General features: G+C 43.8%; 1 protein-coding gene across 9 annotated transcripts in view; it reads left to right on the top strand.

The window, feature by feature from the left end:
* LOC106573044 (membrane-associated guanylate kinase, WW and PDZ domain-containing protein 2) overlaps positions 1-17,443 on the top strand; it is a 324,009-nt gene extending 306,566 nt beyond the window's left edge. For 5 of the 9 annotated variants that reach the window (XM_014147683.3, XM_014147669.3, XM_045696843.2 and 2 more), the window contains 5 exons: positions 1,467-1,800; positions 1,894-2,122; positions 2,565-2,708; positions 2,896-3,034; positions 12,917-17,443. In XM_014147683.3, coding sequence (XP_014003158.3) covers positions 1,467-1,800; positions 1,894-2,122; positions 2,565-2,708; positions 2,896-3,034; positions 12,917-13,182 — 1,112 coding nt within the window. In that variant the 3' untranslated portion in view covers positions 13,183-17,443. Of the gene's footprint in view, positions 1-1,466; positions 1,801-1,893; positions 2,123-2,564; positions 2,709-2,895; positions 3,035-10,281; positions 10,371-12,916 lie in introns of all 9 variants that reach the window. The other 4 variants (XM_014147684.3, XM_045696841.2, XM_045696842.2 and 1 more) reach the window with 3 other exon arrangements.
* The last annotated feature ends 6,684 nt before the right edge of the window (positions 17,444-24,127 follow it).

Raw genomic sequence — 24,127 nt, 5'->3', positions numbered from 1 at the left:
GTCCTCACTGTCCACCAGTTGATGTCCAGTGCAGTGGCTACCCAAGTAAGGTGGCCGCTGGGGGCGATGAAACCCGCTGGATGCTTCTGATGGCCTGTCAGTCTGGTAGCCCGCTCACGTGGTGAACAGTGCCAGCATTGTCCCCCAGGAACAGCCTATCACTGGCCAAAAGTGAACAGCTGTCATTGCCATCGAAGCTATCAACCTCCTGATGCAGGGCATGCTCCCTCCATTCAAGGTGGTCCCAGCAGTCTGACTCATGCCCCCGTCCAGGACTGGCAGCCAAGGGGCTCTGTCTGCGGTGGCTCTGGCCACGCTTCGTTGGAGGGGTACTGGGCCCAGTAGAGGGACTAACAGCTCGCTGCCGCACCACTCCTGAGGGAGGGAGCTCGTCCCCAGCCTGAGCCCCAGCTTGGCCGACCCTCTTGTGCATGGCCTCCAATCACGCCAGGTGCAGGTGTTCTAAGAACACCACACAAAACAGGCATCCAGTATGGCTCAAACCCAGGCAGTGCATACACGAGGTATGCGGATCCCCAGGGGATGACACCATCACACCTGTCACAAAGGGAAGCCATAAGCCCAGCCAAGCCAACAAGGCCACGGTTCAGGGGTCTGACGCACTGGGAGAGCTATGTCGTGACTCGCTTGGAGGAATAGGAACCCGGTGAGGGATAAATTACCCAGTACCTCTGAAAACACAGGGGAAGACCCCTGTGGGGAAAACAGTTAGACAAAAAATACAGCAACCAGGTAATGGATTTGATATGTGTTTTTTTGTTTTAGTTTTAGGCCAACTATGATTTTACCTAGATTTTATTCAAGCAAAAAACTCAAAACAGCACCATATGATGGAGTAACTCCGTTAAGGAACTCCAAAGTTAATGTCTCAACGTAGTGGCAGCCCACCACCATATTCTTACATTCTGCAGGAGAAAGAAGAAGAACACCCTGTAGGGGAATTATCAGAGAACCCGTGTAGGGTAATTAGCAAAGAACCCACTCCTATAGCGCGGGGACAGCATATTAAAGCAATTCACAACACACAATTCACAACACACAACAAGCCAGTCGGCAAGTTGTGTAAGGTAAATACAGTTTGTGGCAGCAAGAGCCACCAATGTATTAATGGATGCACACAGAGTCGTAGTGTAAAGCTAACGAAACACAAGCACGACAAACCACGGGCGGAAGATACAGCACTCAAGAGGAGGGGCTGGCCATGTGGCCAGCTGCTCCAGGCTGCAAACAGCCAGTGCGTATACTTCCACGCAAGATATTTCACTTAGCAAGCGAACTTCAGAAAGTTTGTACCTCAAACCGTACCTCAAACCAGCCGTAACACAAGTGTATACAGGAGTAAATCTGTAAATCCTCACCTCAGATGTATCCCTCCACCGCGAAGTGATAGCAATATATTGGAATGATCCAATATAGTGAAACATAACTCCATCTCTCCATCTTAGATCCCCACTCGAGGCCCAGCTCAGAGAAGCAGAGCCCCATGACCCAGAAACACAGCCCCCAGGCCCAGCCCAGCCCCATAGTCAACCAGCCCAGCCAAGGAGCATCCCAGCCGGGTCATGCACCAGCCCAGCCGGGCCAGACAACCACCACCCAGGAAGGCCCAGCACCACCAGCTCTGCCCAGCCAAACACCAGACCAGCCAGGCCAAGTACCAGCAGCAGCCACACAGCCTACCCCAGGAGCGGCCGCCCAGCCCAGCCCGGCAGGGACCCAGCAGAGCCCAGTCGCCCAGCCACCCGGCCACCCTCCCCCGCTCTACCTCCACGACGGCAGGTATTTCAAATCAAATCAAATTGTATTTGTCACATGCACTGAACAGGAATACGCACACTCTTTCTCAACCTCATATTTGTCTGGTGTCTACAGGTCAGAGGTGAAAGCCAGGCAGGACGTGAAACCGGATATCCGCCAGCCTCCCTTCACTGACTACCGGCAGCCCCCCGTTGACTACCGGCACCCTCCGGTGGCTGATTACCGGCAGCCGCCCACACTGGATTACCGTCACCCTCCTCCCCTCATCGACTACAGACAACACTCAACAACACTTGCTGCACAGTTCCCTCTAGCACAGTTTCCACCTGACTTCAGACCACAGGTAAGACTGCACATCCCAGAAGCAATTACTACAGTACACACCATATGTAGGACTACATACCCCCGAATTCCCTAGTACAAACACTCAAAATCTGCACAGCTTTCATTGGTGCAGTTCCCCCCGGACTTCAGACCACAGATAAGTCTGCACATCCTAGAATCCCCTACTAAACATCACAGTTGAGACTACATATCCGAGAATCCCTTATTACAGAAAATACTTAGTGGACAGACAGTTCCCTTTAGAGCAGTTCCCCCCAGACTTCAGACCACAGGTAAGTCTGTACATCCCAGAATCCTCTATTGGACACCACAGGTAAGACAACATACCCCAGAATCCCATATTATAGACAGCATGTAAAACTACACATCCCAGACTAAGTTGACTATGTATTGGCTATATTTTTTATGAATGTTGGTTCTTGGTTGTGTGCTGTGCACAGGACTTTGACTACTTCACGGTAGAGCTGGAGAAGAGTGTGAAGGGTTTTGGCTTCAGTATCCGTGGGGGACGGGAGTACAAGATGGATCTGTTTGTTTTGCGGCTTGCAGAGGATGGGCCAGCCATCCGCAATGGCAGAATGAGGGTGAGGGACATCACTTCCTGTCCTGACTGCAACACAGCAACATTCTTTTCCAGCCCAATACCAATGCGGTACTTTATATAATTTGACAAGTCTCTATGTTCATCCTGTCCCATCTTTACTCTCTTTTTTATCACTTTGTTTCTTTTCTCTCACTCTCCCTCTCGCTATTTCTCTCTCTCTCTCTCAGGTGGGGGATCAAATCATTGAGATAAATGGCGACAGTACCCGGGACATGACTCATGCCCGGGCCATCGAGTTGATCAAGGCGGGGTGCAGGCGGGTGAGACTGTTGCTAAAGAGAGGCACGGGACAGGTGCCTGAGTATGGTGGGTCTCCCCCCAAATAAACCTCCATCTTAATTTTTAATCTTTCCCTCTCGCTTTATAATTTTTCTCTGTCTTTGATTATATCTTTCTCTCTCAATCTTTCTTTTTGGTTGACAATCTCTCTCTTGTGCTAGTTTTTTTAAATTTCTCTCTTGTTTTCCATCATTGCTCACTCTCTCTCTCTCCCCCCTCTCTCTCTCCCCCCCTCTCTCTCTTTCTCTCTCTCTCACTCTCTCTCTCTCAATTTCAATACAATTCTAAGTGCTTTATTGGCATGGGAAACATGTTTACATTGCCAAACCAAATGAAATAGATCATTAACAAAAGTGAAATAAACATTAAATAATGAACAGTAAACATTACACTCATAAAAGTTCCAAAGGAATAGAGACATTTCAAATGTGATATTAAGGCTAAATACTGTGTGGTAACGATGTGCAAATAGTTAAAGTAAAAAAGGGAAAATAAATTAACATAAATATGGGTTGTATTTACAATGGTGTTTGTTCTTCACTGGTTGCTGCTATGATTGCACACTGGTATTTCACCCAATAGATATGGGAGTTTATCATAATTGGATTTGTTTTCGAATTCTTTGTGAGTCTGTGTAATCTGAGGGAAATATGTGACCTGCCGGCTCGATTCTGTCTTACGTAGCAAAATTTGAAATGGTGTTTTTACATTGTCTAAAAATAGAGACTCAGAGATAGAAAATGGTATATCATACACTTCAGATGAGGAACAACGGGAAGGCAATTCTGCTTTGGAAGTTGATAAACTTGTAACCTCACTTTTGAGAAAATGGCCTTGAATGTTTTGGTACACCTACTGGAGAGCTCTTCTTTGTCTACACCCATTCAGTATCGTTCACACCATCTTAAGAATTACCTCAAGAATTGCCTTAGGCGAAAGGCTCGGCACACGCATACTCAGGCAGACAGGCTATCATTCAGCCAAATGAGAAATAAGTGCACTCAGGCTATCCAGAAGGCCAAAGTTAGTTTCTTTAAAGAGCAGTTCTCTCTGTGGGTCTAACCCCAAGAAGTTCTGGAAAACATTTAAAGACCTGAAGAATAAACCCTCCTCCTTACAGCTGCCCATGTCCCTTAATGTTGATGGTTGTTACTGACAAGAATTACATGGCTGAACTTTTTAATCACCACTTCATTAAGTCAGGATACCTATTTCACTCAGCCATGCCTCCTTGCCCGTCCAACATTTCCTCATCTCCCACCCCTTCTAATGCGACTATCCCTGATGCTTCTCCTCTTTTTCCCCTGCCACACTACAAAGTTTCTCCCTGCAGGAGCTCCTTAAACTTGACCCCCAAAAAACATCTGGGTAAGATGGTTTAGACCCTTTCTTCTTTAAGGTTGCTGCCCCTATAATCGCGAAGCCTATCTCTGACCTTTTTAACCTGTCTCTCCTTTCTGGGGAGGTTCCCATTGCTTGGAAGGCAGCCACAGTTTGTCCTTTATTTAAAGGGGGAGATCAAGCTGATCCTAACTGTTATAGGCCAATTTCTATTTTGCCCTGTTTATCAAAAGTGTTGGAAAAACTTGTCAATAATCAACTGACTGGCTTTCTTGATGAATGTAGTATTCTCTCGGGTATGCAATCTGGTTTCCACTCAGGTTATGGACGTGTCACTGCAACCTTAAAGGTCCTCAATGATGTCACCATTGCCCTTGATTCTAAGCAATATTGTGCTGCTATTTTTATTGACTTGGACGAAGCTTTTGATACGGTAGACCATTCCATTCATGTGGGCCGGCAAAGGAATATTGGTGTATCTCTGAGGGGTCTTTGGCCTGGTCTACTAACTACCTCTCTCAAAGAGTGCAGTGTACAAAGTCAGAAAATCTGCTGTCTCAGCCACTGCCTGTCACCAAGGGAGTACCCCAAGGCTCGATCCTAGGCCCCACGCCCTTCTCAATTTACATCAACTACATAGCTCAGGCAGTAGGAAGCTCTCTCATCCATTTATATGCAGATGATACAGTTTTATACTCAGCAGGTGCCTCCCCGGATTTTGTGTTAAATGCTCAACAACAAAGCTTTCTTAGTGTCCAACGAGCTTTCTCTACCCTTAACGGCCATTCCACAGGTGCATGCTTGTTCTGAACACTTCCATAACAAAGGTCATGTGGTTTGGTAAGAAGAATGCCCCTCTTCCCAAAGGTGTTATTACTACCTCTGAGGGTTTAGAGCTTGAGGTAGTCACCTCATACAAGTAATTGGGAGTATGGCTAGATGGTGCACTGTCCTTCTCTCAGCCCATATCAAAGCTGCAGGCTAAAGTTAAATCTAGACTTTGTTTCCTCTATTGTAATCGCTCCTCTTTCACCCCAGCTGCCAAACTAACCCTGATTCAGATGGCCATCCTACCCATGCTAGATTACAGAGACATAATTTATAGATCGGCAGATAAGGGTGCTCTCGAGCGGCTAGATGTTCTTTACCATTCAGCCATCAGATTTGCCACCAATGCTCCTTATAGGACACTTCAATGCACTCTATACTCCTCTGTATACTCGTCGCAAGACCCACTGGTTGATGCTTATAAAACCCTTTTAGCCCTCACTCCCCCCTATCTGAGATATCTACTGCAGGCCTCATCCCCCACATACAACAACCATTTTGCCAGTCACATTCTGTTAAAGGTCCCCAAAGCACACACATCCCTGAGTCGCTCGTCTTTTCAGTTCGCTGCAGCTAACGACTGGAACAAGCTGCAACAAACACTCAAACTGGACAGCTATCGCAATCTCTTCAATTCAAAGACTCTGAGCAGTTGTGGCTGCTTTGTGTGATGTATTATTGTCTCTACCTTCTTGACCTTCGTGCTGTTGTCTGTGCCCAATAACGTTTGAACCATGTTTTGTGCTGCTACCATGTTCAAATCAAATGTATTTATATAGCCCTTCTTACATCAGCTGATATATCAAAGTGCTGTACAGAAACCCAGCCTAAAACCCCAAACAGCAAGCAATGCAGGTGTAGAAGCACGGTGGCTAGGGAAAACTCCCTAGAAAGGCCAAAACCTAGGAAGAAACCTAAAGAAGAACCAGGCTATGAGGGGTAGCCAGTCCTCTTCTGGCTGTGCTGGGTGGAAAATATAACAGAACATAGCCTAGATGTTCATGTTCATAAATGACCAGCATGGTCAAATAATAGTAATCACAGTGAACAGGTCAGGGTTGTGTTGCTAACATGCTGTGTTGTCATTTGTTGCTGCCTTGCTATGTTGTTGTCTTAGGTCTCTCTTTATGTAGTGTTGTGCTGTGCTGTGTCTCTATCAGTGTTGTGCTGTGTTGTGCTCTCTCTTGTGTTTTGTCCTATATTTATATAGTATTTATTTTTTATTTTTAATCCCAGGCCCCCGTCCCCACAGGAGGTAGGGTTGATCCGAGCGTTCTGTCCTAACAACAGCAGTCAAGCACCCAAGCTAACTGGCTAACGTTGGCTAGCTTGCGAGCTACTTCCAGACACAAACGAGGGAACAGCTCACTCTGACCATTTTACTCATTTACATTTACATTTACAGACGCTTAGCAGACGCTCTTATCCAGAGCGACTTACAAATTGGTGCATTCACCTTATGATATGCAGTGGAACAACCACTTTACAGTGACAGTAGCACTTTACTCGCCCTAATAGAGCTGGATAGGCTATTTTTATGTTATCCAGAGCGTTGGCTACCGCAACTGTGCTACTGGCAACAATTGAGTGTCCGTAAATTCGTCAGTTATTCTGCGCTCTGGCACACTCAGACGAGTGCTCTGAAATCAGAGTAGATAGCCAGAGTGAATTTACCAGCTACGTCTATCGACACCTGTCGCAGTGACAACATAATCATTCTATTGAAATAGTTACTTGCATTGTGGAGTCTTTTGTTTAGACATGTAGCTAGCTAGTTAGCTAAACAATGAACCATAATCCCAACTCATAACATTACTACCCTGCATGAATCTGCAGGTAGCTAACCAACCAGGTTCAATGTTAGCTAGCTTGCTAACATTAGGCTATAATTAGCAATGCAAATGACTCTTAGATACAAAAAACATTAGTATACAGATCATACACGTAACGTTAGCTAGCAAGCCAGCCAGCTAACGTTAGCTAGCTATCAAACAGTACGCTTTAACTTGAAATGAAAACAGCCTTCTGACTAAACTAGAAATGTGTAATATCTGAAAATTCATATCTGAAAATCTTGCCCGTATACATGGATCGACGCTTCGCCCTCTCTGTCACGGATGCCGTTGTTGCCTTAGTTTGAAGATGTAATCCTGAGACGGGTGTTTTATTCAATAGCCTTCTGTGTGTTCTTTTTTCGACTCCGTCTGCATATTTGCAATCAAAAGGCAGAATTTCCTCCATCTCCTTAGCTATCATACTCTAACTCCACCGTGCATTCCATCGATTTCAAAACTCTGTCCTCCAGAAAGTGAAGAGCAACTCCTTTTCAGTTCTACTTCGTGATATCTTTAAAAAAAAAGCTGTGTTAGAAATTGCTATCTCCATGGCTCTCCTGTGAGAGCGACATATGTCTAGTTTCCTCAAATGAGTCACATGTCTCTAATATAGTCCTAGATTTGACAGGAGGTTAGGAAGTGCAGTTTCCACCTCATTTTGTGGGCAGTGTGCACATAGCTTGTCTTCTCCTGAGAGCCAGGTCTGCTTATGGTGGCCTCTCTCAATAGCAAGGCTATGCTCACAGATTCTGTACGTACGTCAAAGCTTTCCTTAATTTTGGGTCAGTCACAGTGGTCAGGTATTCTGCTGCTGTCTGCTCCCTGTTTTGGGCCAAATAGCGTTCTAGTTTTCTCTGTTATCTTGTTAATTCTTTCCATTGTGTCAAGTAATTATCTTTTCGTTTTGTAATGATTTGGTTGGGTCTAATTTCATCATCGCTCATACACTCTTTCTCTCTGTTTCCCTTTCGCTCTCACTCTCTCTCTCTCACTCTCTCTCTCTCTCTCTCTAGCCCGTTTATACCTGGTTCTAACATGCGTCCGTTGTCCTGATCTTGTCCACATTCTGATTCTGCCCACATTTTTTGACAGGTGTAGACAATCAAAAGATGCAATTTGAACTGATTGTGATTAGATCTTCATGACCACCTCTGGAGGTAGTCGAAGACACATCTTGTACAGATAACCTTGAAGTGTAAACAAATCCTGACAATGAAAGCAAATACATTAGGCCAACGTCACAGTTGTTTCCACCCACAAAAAAAAAAATTACACCGGCCAGTTGAGGTAGTAGCCTAATTATGGACAACGGTAACTTTACAATTCCTCTAGAATTAAGATCATGGTCTTCGTTAGAAGCCATGTGCCTACTGACACCGTGGACTAATGCCACATAAAAGTAGCCTAAAGAGTGCTACGTATTGTATATTAAATTGGACAGTGGCCTCGCTCAAGCTTACAGAAAACTATACGCCTTTACTTATCAGTTTGGACATCTTCTGCAACTTATTGCTAGAGATTTGTCTGGAAAATGCTCAAAGATTCACAGAATATAATGAAATAAAATTGAAAAGGATTGCATTATATTACAGGCATCAGATTCTAATTAAGTATAAGCCTAAACAGTTTTACCAAAGGGGAAAATAATTGACTTCCTGAAGAAGGTCTGTGGTTTGGTTTCCTCCAAATCATTATTCACTTTCTTCCACTCATTGAGGGTTGATAGACTGATATAGCTACTAGCATTACAGAATTTAAACTGAACTACAAATGTATTAGGTATGCATGGGACATACTATGATGGAGTCGCAGCAGAGAGAGCAGTGCATTACAAGTGTATGTCAAGGTATAATGTGTAAGCCTAATTTTCCTCCTGTAGCCTGCCTTTAGCTCTAGCCAGAGTGGACTTTTATAACATTTCGATAGAAAAGCCACTGTATTATTTTCATATCTGATATAGAAACTGAATTTGGCTATTGACATGACCAAAAAAAGTATATGAAACGCTAAGCAGCTTACCCTTAGTATTTTCATCCTCCAAAGCACTGTCCAGAATAAACAGTGGACTGTCACCCATGGGCTTTGGGTTCTCAGGTTCCCACCATTACAGTCATTGGCTTTTCTGTACAATGTTTTCAGTTATTTGATTTTGCGCTGGCATTGGCCGTGGGAATGGGAGAAGCCTTTTTCTGTCATTCAGGATGATATCTGTTCATAAATATCTTTATTTTTATAAGCCTTATCTAACTTTGTTTGGCGTGGCATTAAAATAGAGGTGAAGACAACTTCAACGTCACAAGATAGCAATGTCAAAGGTTATTTACAATACAAGATAACAATAATATAAAGGCAGTGTACGTAAACATCCATGCGTAAAGATCACCCCTGTTCAGACCAATGTGTTGTGACATTCAGAGATGCACTGTAGCCTACTTTTTGTTTTTACTGTGTGCATTAGGGCCTAAGTGTCATTCTTTTAATGCATTGTGCATTAATTATATTTTGTAAACACATTCAGATTCTCAGCTGGTGTGTTTGGTAAGTTTTTTAGGGATGAGTATTCATTTGAATATTAAATATTGAATATCAATTTGTACAACTGTGGACAGGTCGAGGTTATCGGGACAGTATTATCCCCAGTCTTAAAATGTTGGATAACAAAAGTATGCTATAATGATGAGAGTATAAAATTATTGAACATAAAAGTGTGCTGTTTTTTGTCGTTATATACAGCTTGTGTCATAAGGGGAGGTCCAAGGCAGGTAGAAATAATTTGCATACAGGAGGGACCAGTGTATCTGGTTACAATGCAGACTCAGTGGGCAAATAAGATACACATTTTATTACCATGTGTATATGCAACTAATCTTGATCAGATAGTGATCGATGGTGAAGGATGGTGACAACCACATGTTAATGCAAGGTGTAATCACGGCTTCCCTCTCACACACACTAATGCAGACCACCGCAAATGTTACAACCATGATGGGTGCTATAAACAGCAGATAATACCTGAAATGTTTCATACCTACCTACTCTTACTGCTACTGCTCTGTGGAACCTGAAAGACACCTTAACTGACACAACAAAAGCTTTAGCTAATTCAATCTGCTTCCATAACCCGACATTGAAACAACATCTGAGAAGCTTCTGATGATGCTTTCTGCTTATCAAACTGTCCTTTGTGAAATAACACGAGTGAAAATGTCTTTTTAACCCCTTTACTTTAACTCTAATGATTGGTATAGGCTTTTACTCCACTTCCCTTAGGAATGGTACCTTCCAACCTCTCCATGTGCATGAAAGGTGATATGCTAAGCTCACCCTATTTCTTCCTAATGGGCCACTCTAAAGACACGGTTCGTGAAAAGCTGCATGTCTTTCTCTCCATTCTGACTCTCATTTAAATCTGCTTGTGTGTGTGTTTGTGTGAATGCGTGTGTGTGTAAGTGCATGAGTGCAAGTGTGTGTGTGCTGGCGTGTATCCTACCTGTGTGTGAATGCTGGTGTGTGTGTGTGTGTGTGTGTGTGTGTGTGTGTGTGTGTATATCCTACATGTGTGCGTGTGTATGTGCATCACTGCCTGCCTCTGTGTCAGTGCATGTGTATGGTAATATCTGTTAATGTGTTGAGACAATCAGGCTTGTGTTTGGTTGTGGTGGTCTCAGTAGAAAAAGCAATCAGGTCTGAAGAGGACCTGCACCACAGTAGACTATGCAATGAAGTGCACCCTCAGTAAAGTGAAACTGCTCTCAGTGTTGACCAGGGCCATCCTCACACGCACACACACACTCTTCAGTAATAGACCGATCTTGTCACACACAGAGTGCATCCCAGGTGGCACCCTAAATGGGCCCTAGTCAAAAGTAGTGCACTGTATAGGGAATAGGGTGCCATTTAGAGCGCATACATAATGATATATATATATATACACTCAGTGGCATTGACACATTCACTTACTGTTCGATTGAACGTTAGAATGGGCAAATCAAATTACCTAAGCGACTTTGAGCGTGGTATGATCGTCGGTTCCAGGCACGCCGGTTCCAGTATCTCAGAAACCTCCTGGGCTTTTCACGCATGACAGTGTCTAGGGTTTACAGAGAACGGTGCGACAAACAAAAAACATCCGGTCAGCAGCAGTCCTGTGGGCGAAAACAGCTTGTTAATGAGAGGCCGAATGAGAATGGCAAGAATTGGGCCACAAACAGGTGGGCCACAAACAAGCAAATAGCGGTGCAGTACAACAGTGGTGTGCAGAACAACCTTGTCCCGGATGGGTTAATGCAGCAGACGACCACATCGGGTTCCACTCCTATCAGCTAAAAACAAGAAGAACCAGCTCCAGTGGGCACGCGATCACCAACACAGGACAATGGCAAAAACAGTGGCAAAACATTGCCTGGTCTAGCAAATCCCAGTACCTGTTGCGTCATGCTGATGGCAGAGTCAGGATTTGGCGTAACATGCATTACGTTCGTGAGCGTTGCAAAATAAATGTACACATACATGTTATTCAATAATTTAATCTTAATCTTGGTTAGAACTTGGTTCTAACTTGGTTCTATTTTAGACGCTTGACGTGTTGCAAATCCCGCCTCTCCAATATCCTCATTGGTTTTTAGGAGCATATACCCACATGGTTGATTGAAAGCTGAATTGAGCTCCATACTCCAGCCTAGTTGGTGGTGGTAATGCACCTTAAAGTTGGTTGCCAAACGCCATATAAAGTCCACAGAAGAATAAGACTGAAGGAGGAGAGATTACTAGAAACAAACCAAGTCCCCCCCCCTTTTATCTGTGGATTAATTGTCGGAGTAGAGAACACACGATTTTGTTTGACTCAAAATTGGTCAAAATTCTACAAAGATCCATGAAAAAAGGACCTTGTGCATTTCAGGTAAAATAACAACCCAATGTTTATATCCCAGGACCAATTAGCTAGCAACAGCAAGCTAGCTAAATGTCCATGAATGTTTCATGTGTTTCGACCTGTCCCCAAATTAATATGGTGGGTTCAGGGTTTGTTTTGATATTTCAACCTGCGTGTCCTGATCGTATCTGGAGTGGATGGACAAAATCAACATGTGCGTGCCCGGTGTAGTCAGCATGTAAGCAGCATGAGTCCATGGCCCCATCCTGCCTACTGTTAAGGTACAGGCTGGTGGCGGTGGTGTAATGTTGTGGGGAATGTTTTCTTGGCAGACGTTAGGTCCCTTGATACCAACGCTTCCATGCCCCGAAGAATTCAGGCTGTTCTGGAGGCAAAGGTGGGTCCGTCCCGGTACTAGATGGGTGTACCTAACAAACAGGCCACTGAGTGTATATAGTCCTGACTGTCCTGGTGATGACAGTGCAGCTGTGTGTGAACAAGGATCTGAGTGTGGATACATAAGGAGATTATAGAGAGATAATACAATTTTATTTTGGTCTAGCAAGGCTGCAGTCTTGATTGACATCATTCCTCTCTGTTTTTCTTCTTTATCCTGCAACTATCTGGCCATATGGAAAACAATTATACTCAGGGAGACTATTATGGGTCAGCTTTACAGCTGTGTGTGTGTGTGTGTGTGTGTGTGTGTGTGTGTGTGTGTGTGTGTGTGTGTGTGTGTGTGTGTGTGTGTGTGTGTGTGTGTGTGTGTGTGTGTGTGTGTGTGTGTGTGTGTGTGTGTGTGTGTGCATACTTATGTCTGTCTGTGTGTGTGAAGAGAGGGCTGTGTGTGTGTGTGTGTGTGCATGCATACTTATGTTGTGTGTGTGTGTGTGTGTGTGTGTGTGTGTGTGTGTGTGTGTGTGTGTGTGTGTGTGTGTGTGTGTGTGTGTGTGTGTGTGTGTGTGTGTGTGTGTGTGTCACTGCGTATCAACCTGTAGTGTGTGTCTCTGACTGGGTGTCATCCTCTCTCAGTAGACGGTGCCTCCCCCTGGGATACCCTTCCTCCAGCCCTCTCTGCCCTGCAGGAAGTGACCCTTGACCCCCATCAGCCACCCACCTCATCTCTCTCATCCCATCCAGCCTCCACCCTAGACTCCCCCCACCAGCTCTCTCTAGAGGCCTCACCGTGTACGGCAGCCCAGGCTCCAGACCCCAGCTCCACGAGAGGGGCTACAGGTGGCAGGTCCCAAACCAAGTGCACTGTCCGGGAGCAGGAAACCCCACATGGGCCTGGGTAGGTGGAGGGGGGACCCCAAGAGCCCCAGCCTACGCTGCGGCCCCCCAAAGCTCTCAGAGGGAACTCCGCGGAGAGGATGGAGAGCAGCAGCACCGGCGCCCCTGATGGGGAGAGTGTACACACACCCACGCAGGCTCCGAACACTGCCGCATGGCCCTGGGACTCTCCCTACCTGAGTGTGAGTCTGAACGGAGGCGGTGGAGATCGGTTTACTGGTATACACTGGACAAGACCACTTCTGACCAGGTTGGACTGGCTGGCTCTTCATAGGCTCCCAAATCCAACCCACCACTCACACCATCAGATGCAAGAGGGATCTCTCGCTCTCTCTCTCTCTCTCTCTCTCTCTCTCTCTCTACCTCTCTACCTCTCTCTACCTCTCTCTACCTCTCTCTCTCTACCTCTCTCTCGCTACCTCTCTCTCGCTACCTCTCTCTCTCTCTCTCTCGCTACCTCTCTCTCTCTCTACCTCTCTCTCTCTCTCTCTCTCTACCTCTCTCTCCCTCTCTCTCTCTACCTCTCTCTCTCTCTCTCTCTCTCTACCCCTCTCTCCCTCTCTCTCTCTACCTCTCTCTCCCTCTCTCTCTCTACCTCTCTCTCTCTCTCTCTCTCTCTCTCTACCCCTCTCTCCCTCTCTCTCTCTACCTCTCTCTCTCTCTCAAGATGATTACAACCCACCACCTTAAAAACGGAATGATATATTACAGTTGTTGTGTGTGTAAACATAAGTGCGTTGGTTTTGACCGAGTTTGGAAAACCCTTGGTTATGTTACTAGAAATAGACTAGATTCTCAGTGGCGAGTTTAGCATGCAAATCTTGGTGGGGCAAAAAAAAAAAGAAGTGGGATGCATGCCAGCAAAGCAGTTAGGTCCTACATAAACCTGTACCAACAGCAGTCCCAACATCTTACCACTGCTACACCTGGCTATCAGCGGAGCCTTGTCTGGCAGCGAAACAGTTCATTCAGACTCATTTACTGCCTTTTAAAAAAACATAGCTGATATGGCTGACTTGCTTAAACACATGTGGTTTCTAATGACAATTGAGATGTACAAACTATGCCATAAGGGGACGACAAGCGGATAAGAGTATCGTAATTAGCTACTAGCTACATTAATTAGCTACATTAATTAGCTACTAACATCTTACTACACAACATACACTTAGTATTACTTTCTTAGCTACAGTATACATATCGCCCTGGCATGTTACAAAATGTATGCAGCAGCATACAATGCATTTTTGCACTCACCTTGTTGTGCTGTGCTCACTTGAACAGGAAGGTGGCGTGGCGGTCCTTGGTGGGCAAATTCTGTCATCAAACTCTTGAATTCTCTGGATTTATGGTGCTTTCAAAACAAAAAAACAAGGTTGAATCATGATGACGTCATTGATCTTCAGGTCGTAGCTCTAGAAAGAGGCCAGATTTACAATACCGAGTTGGATGACCGTTGAAAACGTATTTTTCAAGTCGGAGCTTCTTTATTCCCGACTTCCCAGTTGTCTTGAACTCACCAAAGTAAAGTTTCCGCAGTTCTGAGTTAACAGTTGTTTTGAGCGTGGCACAAATCATGCTTCATTGACAGCATGGCCATTGTTGAATGTTTATAATTTTAAACTTGGAAAAGAGCCCCCTTAAATCCAGATTTGGGACCACACAGCCACTGTCACTGATTCCTTCCAAATCACTCATTATTGAATTTGCGATTTCCAACTTGTTGTGTAATGTTTATGTCCAATGGCCGATGAGCACCGATATGTTTTATCTATAATTTCTCTTCATGATTTCTCTTCATATGACAAGGATTAAAAAGGATTTGCCAGTAGATTGTTGACTTGATTCATGATGATGACTGCTAGCTAAGATTTTGAAAGTATGATGTTGACATGATCAGTCCAATCAAAGCTACTGTACAACGTGATTTGACGTCATTTTATCTGTGGCCAATGACCTTGAGCCTTCTTGGATGTGCACTTCTAATGTAACTCTATGGCAGCACCCAAGGGGCTAGAATTTTCTAAGTCTACCCTTAGACTTGGAGGTGAAGTAGTGTCCCATGAGTGACAGAACACTGAGCCAATTACGGCACAACGCTCCGTATTTTCTGCTGGCTTGCCCCACCACAGAAAGCACTGAGCTAGGCTGAAACAGCTGCATTTTGGAGTTGCCTTACTCAAGAAAACAAGCTTTATTAACTGATATGTGACACGCATTACTACAAATGTGGGGCTCAAAACAGGTGCCCTGAATGACGTGTCGCCACTGTAGATTCTGTAACTATGGACATTTTTAGCTGGGCTATACTGTATGTATGTGTCAGCAGCACGTGAAACAGAGAACTCTAGCTGTCCATTCTATATTTCCCATTTCTATGCCTTTTACTGTGCATCATGAACCACAACACTGTGGGGGTTCGGGGCATAGGATTTATTGAGAAGCGGAGGTTTTACATGGGATACGAGGTGGGGCGGAGTGCCGTTCGCCTCGATCACAGCGACGGAGTCATTGCATTTTGGTACACCAGGAGTACATTAATTTCAAATGGAACGCGCCGTTTGCCTTGCAGCATTGCGCTGCAGCATTGCGTTGCAGAGGCAGTTGCAGTGCATTCTGTGTGGTGCATATGTTGGATTTAGCTTTTGTTTCAGCTTGAGGGAGCTGAAATGCAGAACGAGTGAGAGATTATACAGTACTGTACAGTACACATATCAAACAGCACATCATCAGTGGCTAGTACCAAGGTGTAAGCCTACTGTTTCTGTTTGGTCTACAGCGTCAGAAAACATTTTGAAACTTTACAGTGCGAAATAATCATATGTAGAAGAATCATAAAAAGTCTGACTTCTTTAGCCTACTAGCTTTTTCATCATATTATGGGTTCCTAAATGAATTGTTTGAGTACAATGCATTTTGGACTTTCCTATGGGTATTATGTGTAGCCTGTAGAAGAGGCTAGCCGTAGAAATGCAGAGCCATTCATGTTGGCACCAAACAATTACACTCATATTTGCAGTCTTTTAGCTTTTGGTGCCAACAGGTCAAAGTATATTTCTCAATCTATTTCTCAATCCTAATTCTAATCTCAAGGTCTATCTCTAATCTAAACTCTATTGCCCTGGCTTGTACTGTAGCATGAAGGTCCGAGTGAATGGCCTTCCTAGAGAAAGGCCCCTAGACACTGATTCCTTGGTCATTTTAGCATTTTCCCCACTAGTGGTTAATGCCAGGATTGGGGAGGGGAATATGATCTTTGATCTGTACCTAGGGAAAAATGTCATCCTGGAGCAGACTTTGATTCCTGTTGCCCAAAGTTGACTGTTGTTATTTTATCATGACAAGCCACACGAGGCCAAACACGAGTGTGTGTTCTTTTAGAGTGCAATCCTGCCACTGGGTAATTTGAGGACCAATGTTGGGAGCTCCTACCATCTTTATAGGTATTTGGAAATTCACAAAATCAGAACCTATATATCTCTTCTTTGGTAATAGTAATTGAATTTTGAGTGTTAAGTTGCATATGTTGCAGAGAGGATGAAACTACTGATGCTCATACTGGCACGGATGCCAGCTGTTCCGACAACATGTGTTCATTCATCAATGAAACGATTTCTCTCAATGCAGATTCACTAGACTGAGTGCAGTGTTCCAGTCAAGACGATAAACATATAATTTCTATGGTAAAAACAAAAAGGTCAAAGGTGAACAAATTGATACTGGTTGCGTTCCAGGTAGACTACATGCATCAACCAATGGTTGTGTGCCACATCATCGACTGTGCATTCGGCCATCAGATTGCTATATCATAGGATGTGGTTAGCTGATATGTTAAACACCTATCCAGTGGTTGTGAGATCTGACATTCGTCTGCAATGTAGTCAGCTGGGAACGCGGACAATATCGCTCAACCCTCAGTGTGTCCGTGGAGGCTTTCCCCTGCCTGCCTGCTGTGAGTGATTTTGTATACAGAAAAAAATATGAATAATGATAAATCTGTGTGAAGGATGGCACGTTCATGAATCCCTCATTAAGCTCAGTATACCTGTGTCGTGTTAACCATGTATTATCCACCATGTACAGCTGAATTCCTACAAAATATGGTTGACTGTACCATTGATACTGTAGTTTCAAAGACCGAAGTGGACAACTATTTTTATGAAATGTGACTATGGATATATTACATTTTGCAAAAAAATCTAATAATTGTTTACTGAAAGATATTCTGAAATACTGTCAAATAAACTCTTGACATGGTGTAAAGTACTCATTTTCAGGATGTCTGTGTGGGATTTTAAAGTCTGAATGTGAGTGAATGTGCTTTAAAAAGTGGTAATATGTATTGACTGTGTTCAATATTAATTATCCATATAATGATAGGCCCATAGACTTTTTAAAATGGATTGACCTCATTGTAGTATAGGTCTCAAAGGCCCCGTCTAGTGCAGAAGACTTAGAAAGCCCACATTATATTATACTGTTGGTCCCATGTTTCATGAGCTGAAATAAAAGATCCCAGAAATGTTCCATACTGACAAAAGCTTATTTCTCTCAAATTTTAAGCACAAATGTGTTTCCATCCCTGTTAGGGAGCATTTCTCCTTTGCCAAGTTAATCCATCTCACCTCCCAGGTGTGGCATATCAAGAAGCTGATTAAACAGCATGATCATTACATAGGTGCACCTTGTTCTAGGGACAATAAATGGCCACTCTAAAATGTGCAGTTTTGTCACACAACACAATGCCACATATGTCTCAAGTTTTGAGGGAGTGTGCAATTAGCATGCTGACTGCAGTAATGTCCACCAGAGTTGTTGGCAGATCATTTAATGTTAATTTCTCTACCATAATCTGCATCCAATGCCATTTTAGAGGCCTGCATACTCACAAGACATGTCACCCATTGAGCATGTTTGCGATGCTCTGTATCGAAGTGTACGACAGCGTGTTCCAGTTCCCGCCAATATCCAGCAATTTCACACAGGTACTGACTGGTTCTGATCCACGCCCATACCTTTTTAAGGTATCTGTGACCAACAGATGCATATCTGTATTCTCAGTCATTTGAAATCCATAGATTAGGGCCTAATTTAGTTATTTAAATTGACTGATTTCCTTATATGAACTATAACTCAGTAAAATCTTTGAAATTATTGCATGTTGTGTTTATATTTTTGTTTAGTGCTTTCGGAAAGTAATCAGATTGCCTGATTTTCTTAAATGAACTGTAACTCAGTAAAATCTTTGAAATTGTTGCATGTTGCGTTTGTATTTTTATACAGTGCCTTCTTAAAGTAATCAGACCCCTTGACTTTTTCCACATTTTGTTACATTACAGCCTTATTCTAAAGTGATTCAAAAAAATTCACTCAGCAATCTACACAATACCCCATAATGACAAAGCGAAAACAGGTTTTTAGAAATGTTTGCAAATGTATAAAAAATAAAAAACAGAAATACCTTATTTACATAAGTATTCAGACCCTTTGCTATGAGACTCAAAATTGAGCTCAGGTGCATCATGTTTCCATTGATCATCCTTGAGATATTTCTACAACTTGATTGGAGTCCACCTGTGGTAAATTCAATTGATTGGACATGATTTGGAAAGGCACACACCTGTCAATATAAGGTCCCACAGGTGACAGTTCATGTCAGAGCTTCGAGACAGGATTGTGTCAAGGCACAGATCTGGGGAAGAGTACCAAAACATTTCTGCAGCATTGAAGGTCCCCAAGAACACAGTGGCCTCCATCATTCTTAAATAGAAGAAGTTTGGAACCAACAAGACTCTGCCTAGAGCTGGCTGCCCAGCCAAACTGAGCAATCGGGGGAGAAGGGCCTTGTTCAGGGAGGTAACCAAGAACCTGATGGTCACTCTAACAGAGCTCTAGAGTTCCTCTGTGGAGATGGGAGAACCTTCCAGAAGGACAACCATCTCTGCAGCACTCCACCAATCAGGCCTTTATGGTACAGTGGCCAGACGGAAGCCACTCCTCAGTAAAAGGCACATGACAGCCAGCTTGGACTTTGCCAAAAGTCATCTAAAGACTCTCAGACCATGAGAAACAAGATTCTCTGGTCTGATGAAACCAATAATGAACTATTTGGCCTGAATGCCAAGTGTCACATCTGGAGGAAACCTGGCACCATCCCTACGATGAAGCATGGTGGTGGCAGCATCATGCTGTGGGGATGTTTCCAGCGGCAGGGACTGGGAGACTAGTCAGGATCAAGGCAAAGATGAACAGAGCAATGTACAGAGAGATCCTTGATGAACCTCCCCAATCCTATTCTTTAACTGAGATGGACACGTGAATCCAACATATCAGTTATTGTAGACAAACTGGAATTAAAGCCATAGGCAGTTGCGCAGATTTGTATTTTCTCTCCCCTTTCAACTTTTTTTTTCACTTTATTTACCCTTGTTTATAGCCAAGTTATCATTATCCATTGTGTAAATAGTCTTGTCTTAATTATTACATTTATTATTACATTTAAGTCATTTAGCAGACGCTCTTATCCAGAGCGACTTACAAAATGGTGCATTCACCTTATGATATCCAGTGGAACAACCACTTTACAATAGTGCATCTAAATATTTTAAGGGGGGGGGGGGGGTTAGAAGGATTACTTTATCCTATCCTAGGTATTCCTTAAAGAGGTGGGGTTTCAGGTGTCTCCGGAAGGTGGTGATTGACTCCGCTGTCCTGGCGTCGTGAGGGAGCTTGTTCCACCATTGGGGTGCCAGAGCAGCGAACAGTTTTGACTGGGCTGAGCGGGAACTGTGCTTCCTCAGAGGTAGGGGGGCCAGCAGGCCAGTGGTGGATGAACGCAGTGCCCTTGTTTGGGTGTAGGGCCTGATCAGAGCCTGAAGGTATGGAGGTGCCGTTCCCTTCACAGCTCCGTAGGCAATCACCATGGTCTTGTAGCGGATGCGAGCTTCAACTGGAAGCCAGTGGAGAGAGCGGAGGAGCGGGGTGACGTGAGAGAACTTGGGAAGGTTGAACACCAGACGGGCTGCGGCGTTCTGGATGAGTTGTAGGGGTTTAATGGCACAGGCAGGGAGCCCAGCCAACAGCGATTTGCAGTAATCCAGACGGGAGATGACAAGTGCCTGGATTAGGACCTGCGCCGCTTCCTGTGTGAGGCAGGGTCGTACTCTGCGAATGTTGTAGAGCATGAACCTACAGGATCGGGTCACCGCCTTGATGTTAGTGGAGAACGACAGGGTGTTGTCCAGGATCACGCCAAGGTTCTTAGCACTCTGGGAGGAGGACACAAGGGAGTTGTCAACCGTGATGGCGAGATCATGGAACGGGCAGTCCTTCCCCGGGAGGAAGAGCAGCTCCGTCTTGCCGAGGTTCAGCTTGAGCTGGTGATCCGTCATCCACACTGATATGTCTGACAGACATGCAGAGATGAGATTCGCCACCTGGTTATCAGAAGGGGGAAAGGAGAAGATTAATTTTGTGTCGTCTGCATAGCAATGATAGGAGAGACCATGTGAGGATATGACAGAGCCAAGTGACTTGGTGTATAGCGAGAATAGGAGAGGGCCTAGAACAGAGCTCTGGGGGACACCAGTGGTGAGAGCGCATGGTGCGGAGACAGATTCTCGCCACGCCACCTGGTAGGAGCGACCTGTCAGGTAGGACGCAATCCAAGCGTGGGCCGCGCCGGAGATGCCCAACTCGGAGAGGGTGGAGAGGAGGATCTGATGGTTCACAGTATCAAAGGCAGCAGATAGGTCTAGAAGTATGAGAGCAGAGGAGAGAGAGTTAGCTTTAGCAGTGCGGAGAGCCTCCGTGACACAGAGAAGAGCAGTCTCAGTTGAATGCCCAGTCTTGAAACCTGACTGATTAGGATCAAGAAGGTCATTCTGAGAGAGATAGCAGGAGAGCTGGCCAAGGACGGCACGTTCAAGAGTTTTGGAGAGAAAAGAAAGAAGGGATACTGGTCTGTAGTTGTTGACATCGGAGGGATCGAGTGTAGGTTTTTTCAGAAGGGGTGCAACTCTCGCTCTCTTGAAGACGGAAGGGACGTAGCCAGCGGTCAAGGATGAGTTGATGAGCGAGGTGAGGAAGGGGAGAAGGTCTCCGGAAATGGTCTGGAGAAGAGAGGAGGGGATAGGGTCAAGTGGGCAGGTTGTTGGGCGGCCGGCCGTCACAAGACGCGAGATTTCATCTGGAGAGAGAGGGGAGAAAGAGGTCAAAGCACAGGGTAGGGCAGTGTGAGCAGGACCAGCGGTGTCGTTTGACTTAGCAAACGAGGATCGGATATCGTCAACCTTCTTTTCAAAATGGTTGACGAAGTCATCCGCAGAGAGGGAGGAGGGTGTGCCTCAACACAATCCTATCTGAGAGCTCTACGGACAATTCCTTCGACCTCATGGCTTGGTGTTTGCTCTGACATGCACTGTCAACTGTGGGACCTTATATAGACAAGGCGTGTGCCTTTCCAAATCATGTCCAATCAATTGAATTTACCACAGGTGGACTCCAATCAAGTTGTAGAAACATCTCAAGGATGATCAATCGAAACAGGATGCACCTGAGCTCAAGTTCAAGTCTCATAGCAAAAGGTCTGAAAACTTATAAGAAACAGAAATACCTTATTTACATTTGTAATACATTTGCCAAAATTTCTACAAACCTGTTTTTGCTTTGTCACTATGGGGTACTGTGTGCAGATTGATGAAGAAAAATACTAATTTAATAAATTTTAGAATAAGGCTGCAACACAACAAAATGGGGAAAAAGCCAAGGGGTCCGAACACTTTCCGAATGCACCGTATGTTGTATCATACAGGGCGCATTTGAAAAAGAGACTTAAGTCTCAATATGTCTTCCCTGTTAAAATAAAGCTTAAATCAAAAATATATATATCTTATTCTTCCCAACCCAGCAGTCATTCTGAATGCAGGTTGGAGGTGAATAAAAATTATAATTGTTGGATTTCCCCATTGTGGCTGGATTCCAATAGGAATTACTCATCACTTTGCAAGCCAGCATAAAATGACTTGCAGGCCTGATATGGCCTGTAAACCATGAGTTTCAGGCCACTGTATTAGGGTAAATCTAGGCCCTCAAAATAAGGCTGTATGAAATATGTGTTGTATTGTCTTCAACAATTACATTTTAATGATAACATATTTGCTTAGGATCTCACTTGGTTAAGGTCACAGGACTGAAATGGATGAATGCAACAACCATGTCTCTGTCACTAACAAATTGCCTACAGTCATTGGTGGTAATTCACTCAAAAGACACTCTGGGAAATACGGAAATATGACTTTACAATAAGCATTGTGTTAATTTAACAGAGGAAAGTGTGGACCCATATAGACACTGGACCAGTGTTAAATATAACACTCTCAGTGTTGATTTAACACTGAACATTTTGCTGTGTGTGATAACATGAAACTATACATGTGAAAACATGATCGCATGTGAAATAAATGTGACATGGGAATGCAACATTTCAACCGTTTTTTCACGTGAAAATGCAAGGTACATGCGAGGTAGATTTTCACATGTGAAAGTGCAAATTTGATTTTCAAGTGACATTTTTTTCACATGAAACTTCAAATTTCACATGTGAAACAAACGCACATTTCACGTGAATCTGCAATTCACATGTGAGGTGAAAACATGGAATTCTCATGTGAAAAGGTGGTGTTAACATTTCAACTTAAAATGTTATACATGTGAACATCTGGTTTCACATGTGAACAACTGACGTGTCTCTATTTTATTGCCATGTGAAAATGTCAACTCAAATGCAATTTTCACATATATTTTTTTGTAAGGGAATGATATGATATGGGGTTTTAAAGTAAGTGGTACAACTGCTGAAATAGAGTAAAAAATGTAACATGATAACTTAGTACTGACTTTTCAATATGACCCTACCTAGGATTTGAACTCACAACCTCTGGATTTGACTATTCTCTCATCATTGATTTCATTTACTTATTTCAGCAATTTGAGGATTTTCTGTATATTCTGTTGGTGAGGCATATTCATCTGTTTTAATGTTACTCCTGATTCACTAAGATAAATATAATGGTTTTTCTTGAGTTTATTTATAAGCAGAGATTTACTTTACTTAAGTCCGAAGTGTAGAAAGACAGGTGAAATCAGTCATTGACACAGGCATGGTGGCATAGCAAGAAGATCGGAATGTAACGAACCAATAGGTTATGAGTTCAAATCCCAGGCGATGACATGTTGAAGAACAATTACTGTACAAATAAAAATACCCAATTGAATAATGTATGCCAAAATGTTTCAAATATGTAAGTTGAAAACACTATTGTCACGACTTCCGCCGAAGTCAGTCCCTCTCCTTGTTCGGTCGACGTCACCGGTCTTTTAGCCATCGCCGATCCACTTTTCATTTTCCATTTGTTTTGTCTTTGTTTTCTACACACCTGGTTTCTATTCCCCAATTACATGTTCATTATTTAACCCTCTGTTTCCCACATGTTAGTGTGCATGTTTATTGATTTGTTCTTGGCGGTACTGTTCGGCTGGTTATGCTTGCCGGGTTATGTATTTACGCCCGTTATTTTCGAGTTACCGGTATTTCTCCGCACTTTGAGTATTGTCTGTATACTGGTGCTGTCGTGGAATTAAATACCTTGTACACTCATTTCTGCTCTCCTGCGCCTGATTCACTGCACCAGTTAACCACCACCTGACAACTATGTTAAAAATACTGTGTGTGTGTATCCTAATGACACATTTTTGTTTGCAGGGCATCACCTGTGAAATCTCATGTGGGAAAAAATATGAATCCGCATTTGGAAGGTTATATCGTCACATGTGAAAATCCACATATGAAATATCATCACATGTGAAGTGTTCCAAAAACACATGGTTTCACATGATTTCAGATGTGGAATTTCAGATCTGAAATAAAATTTCACTTGTGCAAAACGTGGA

Source organism: Salmo salar, chromosome 16, assembly GCF_965601325.2.
Source record: "Salmo salar chromosome 16, fSalSal1, whole genome shotgun sequence".
NCBI lineage: Eukaryota > Metazoa > Chordata > Actinopteri > Salmoniformes > Salmonidae > Salmo > Salmo salar.
This window is presented reverse-complemented; position numbering and strand designations above follow the sequence as displayed.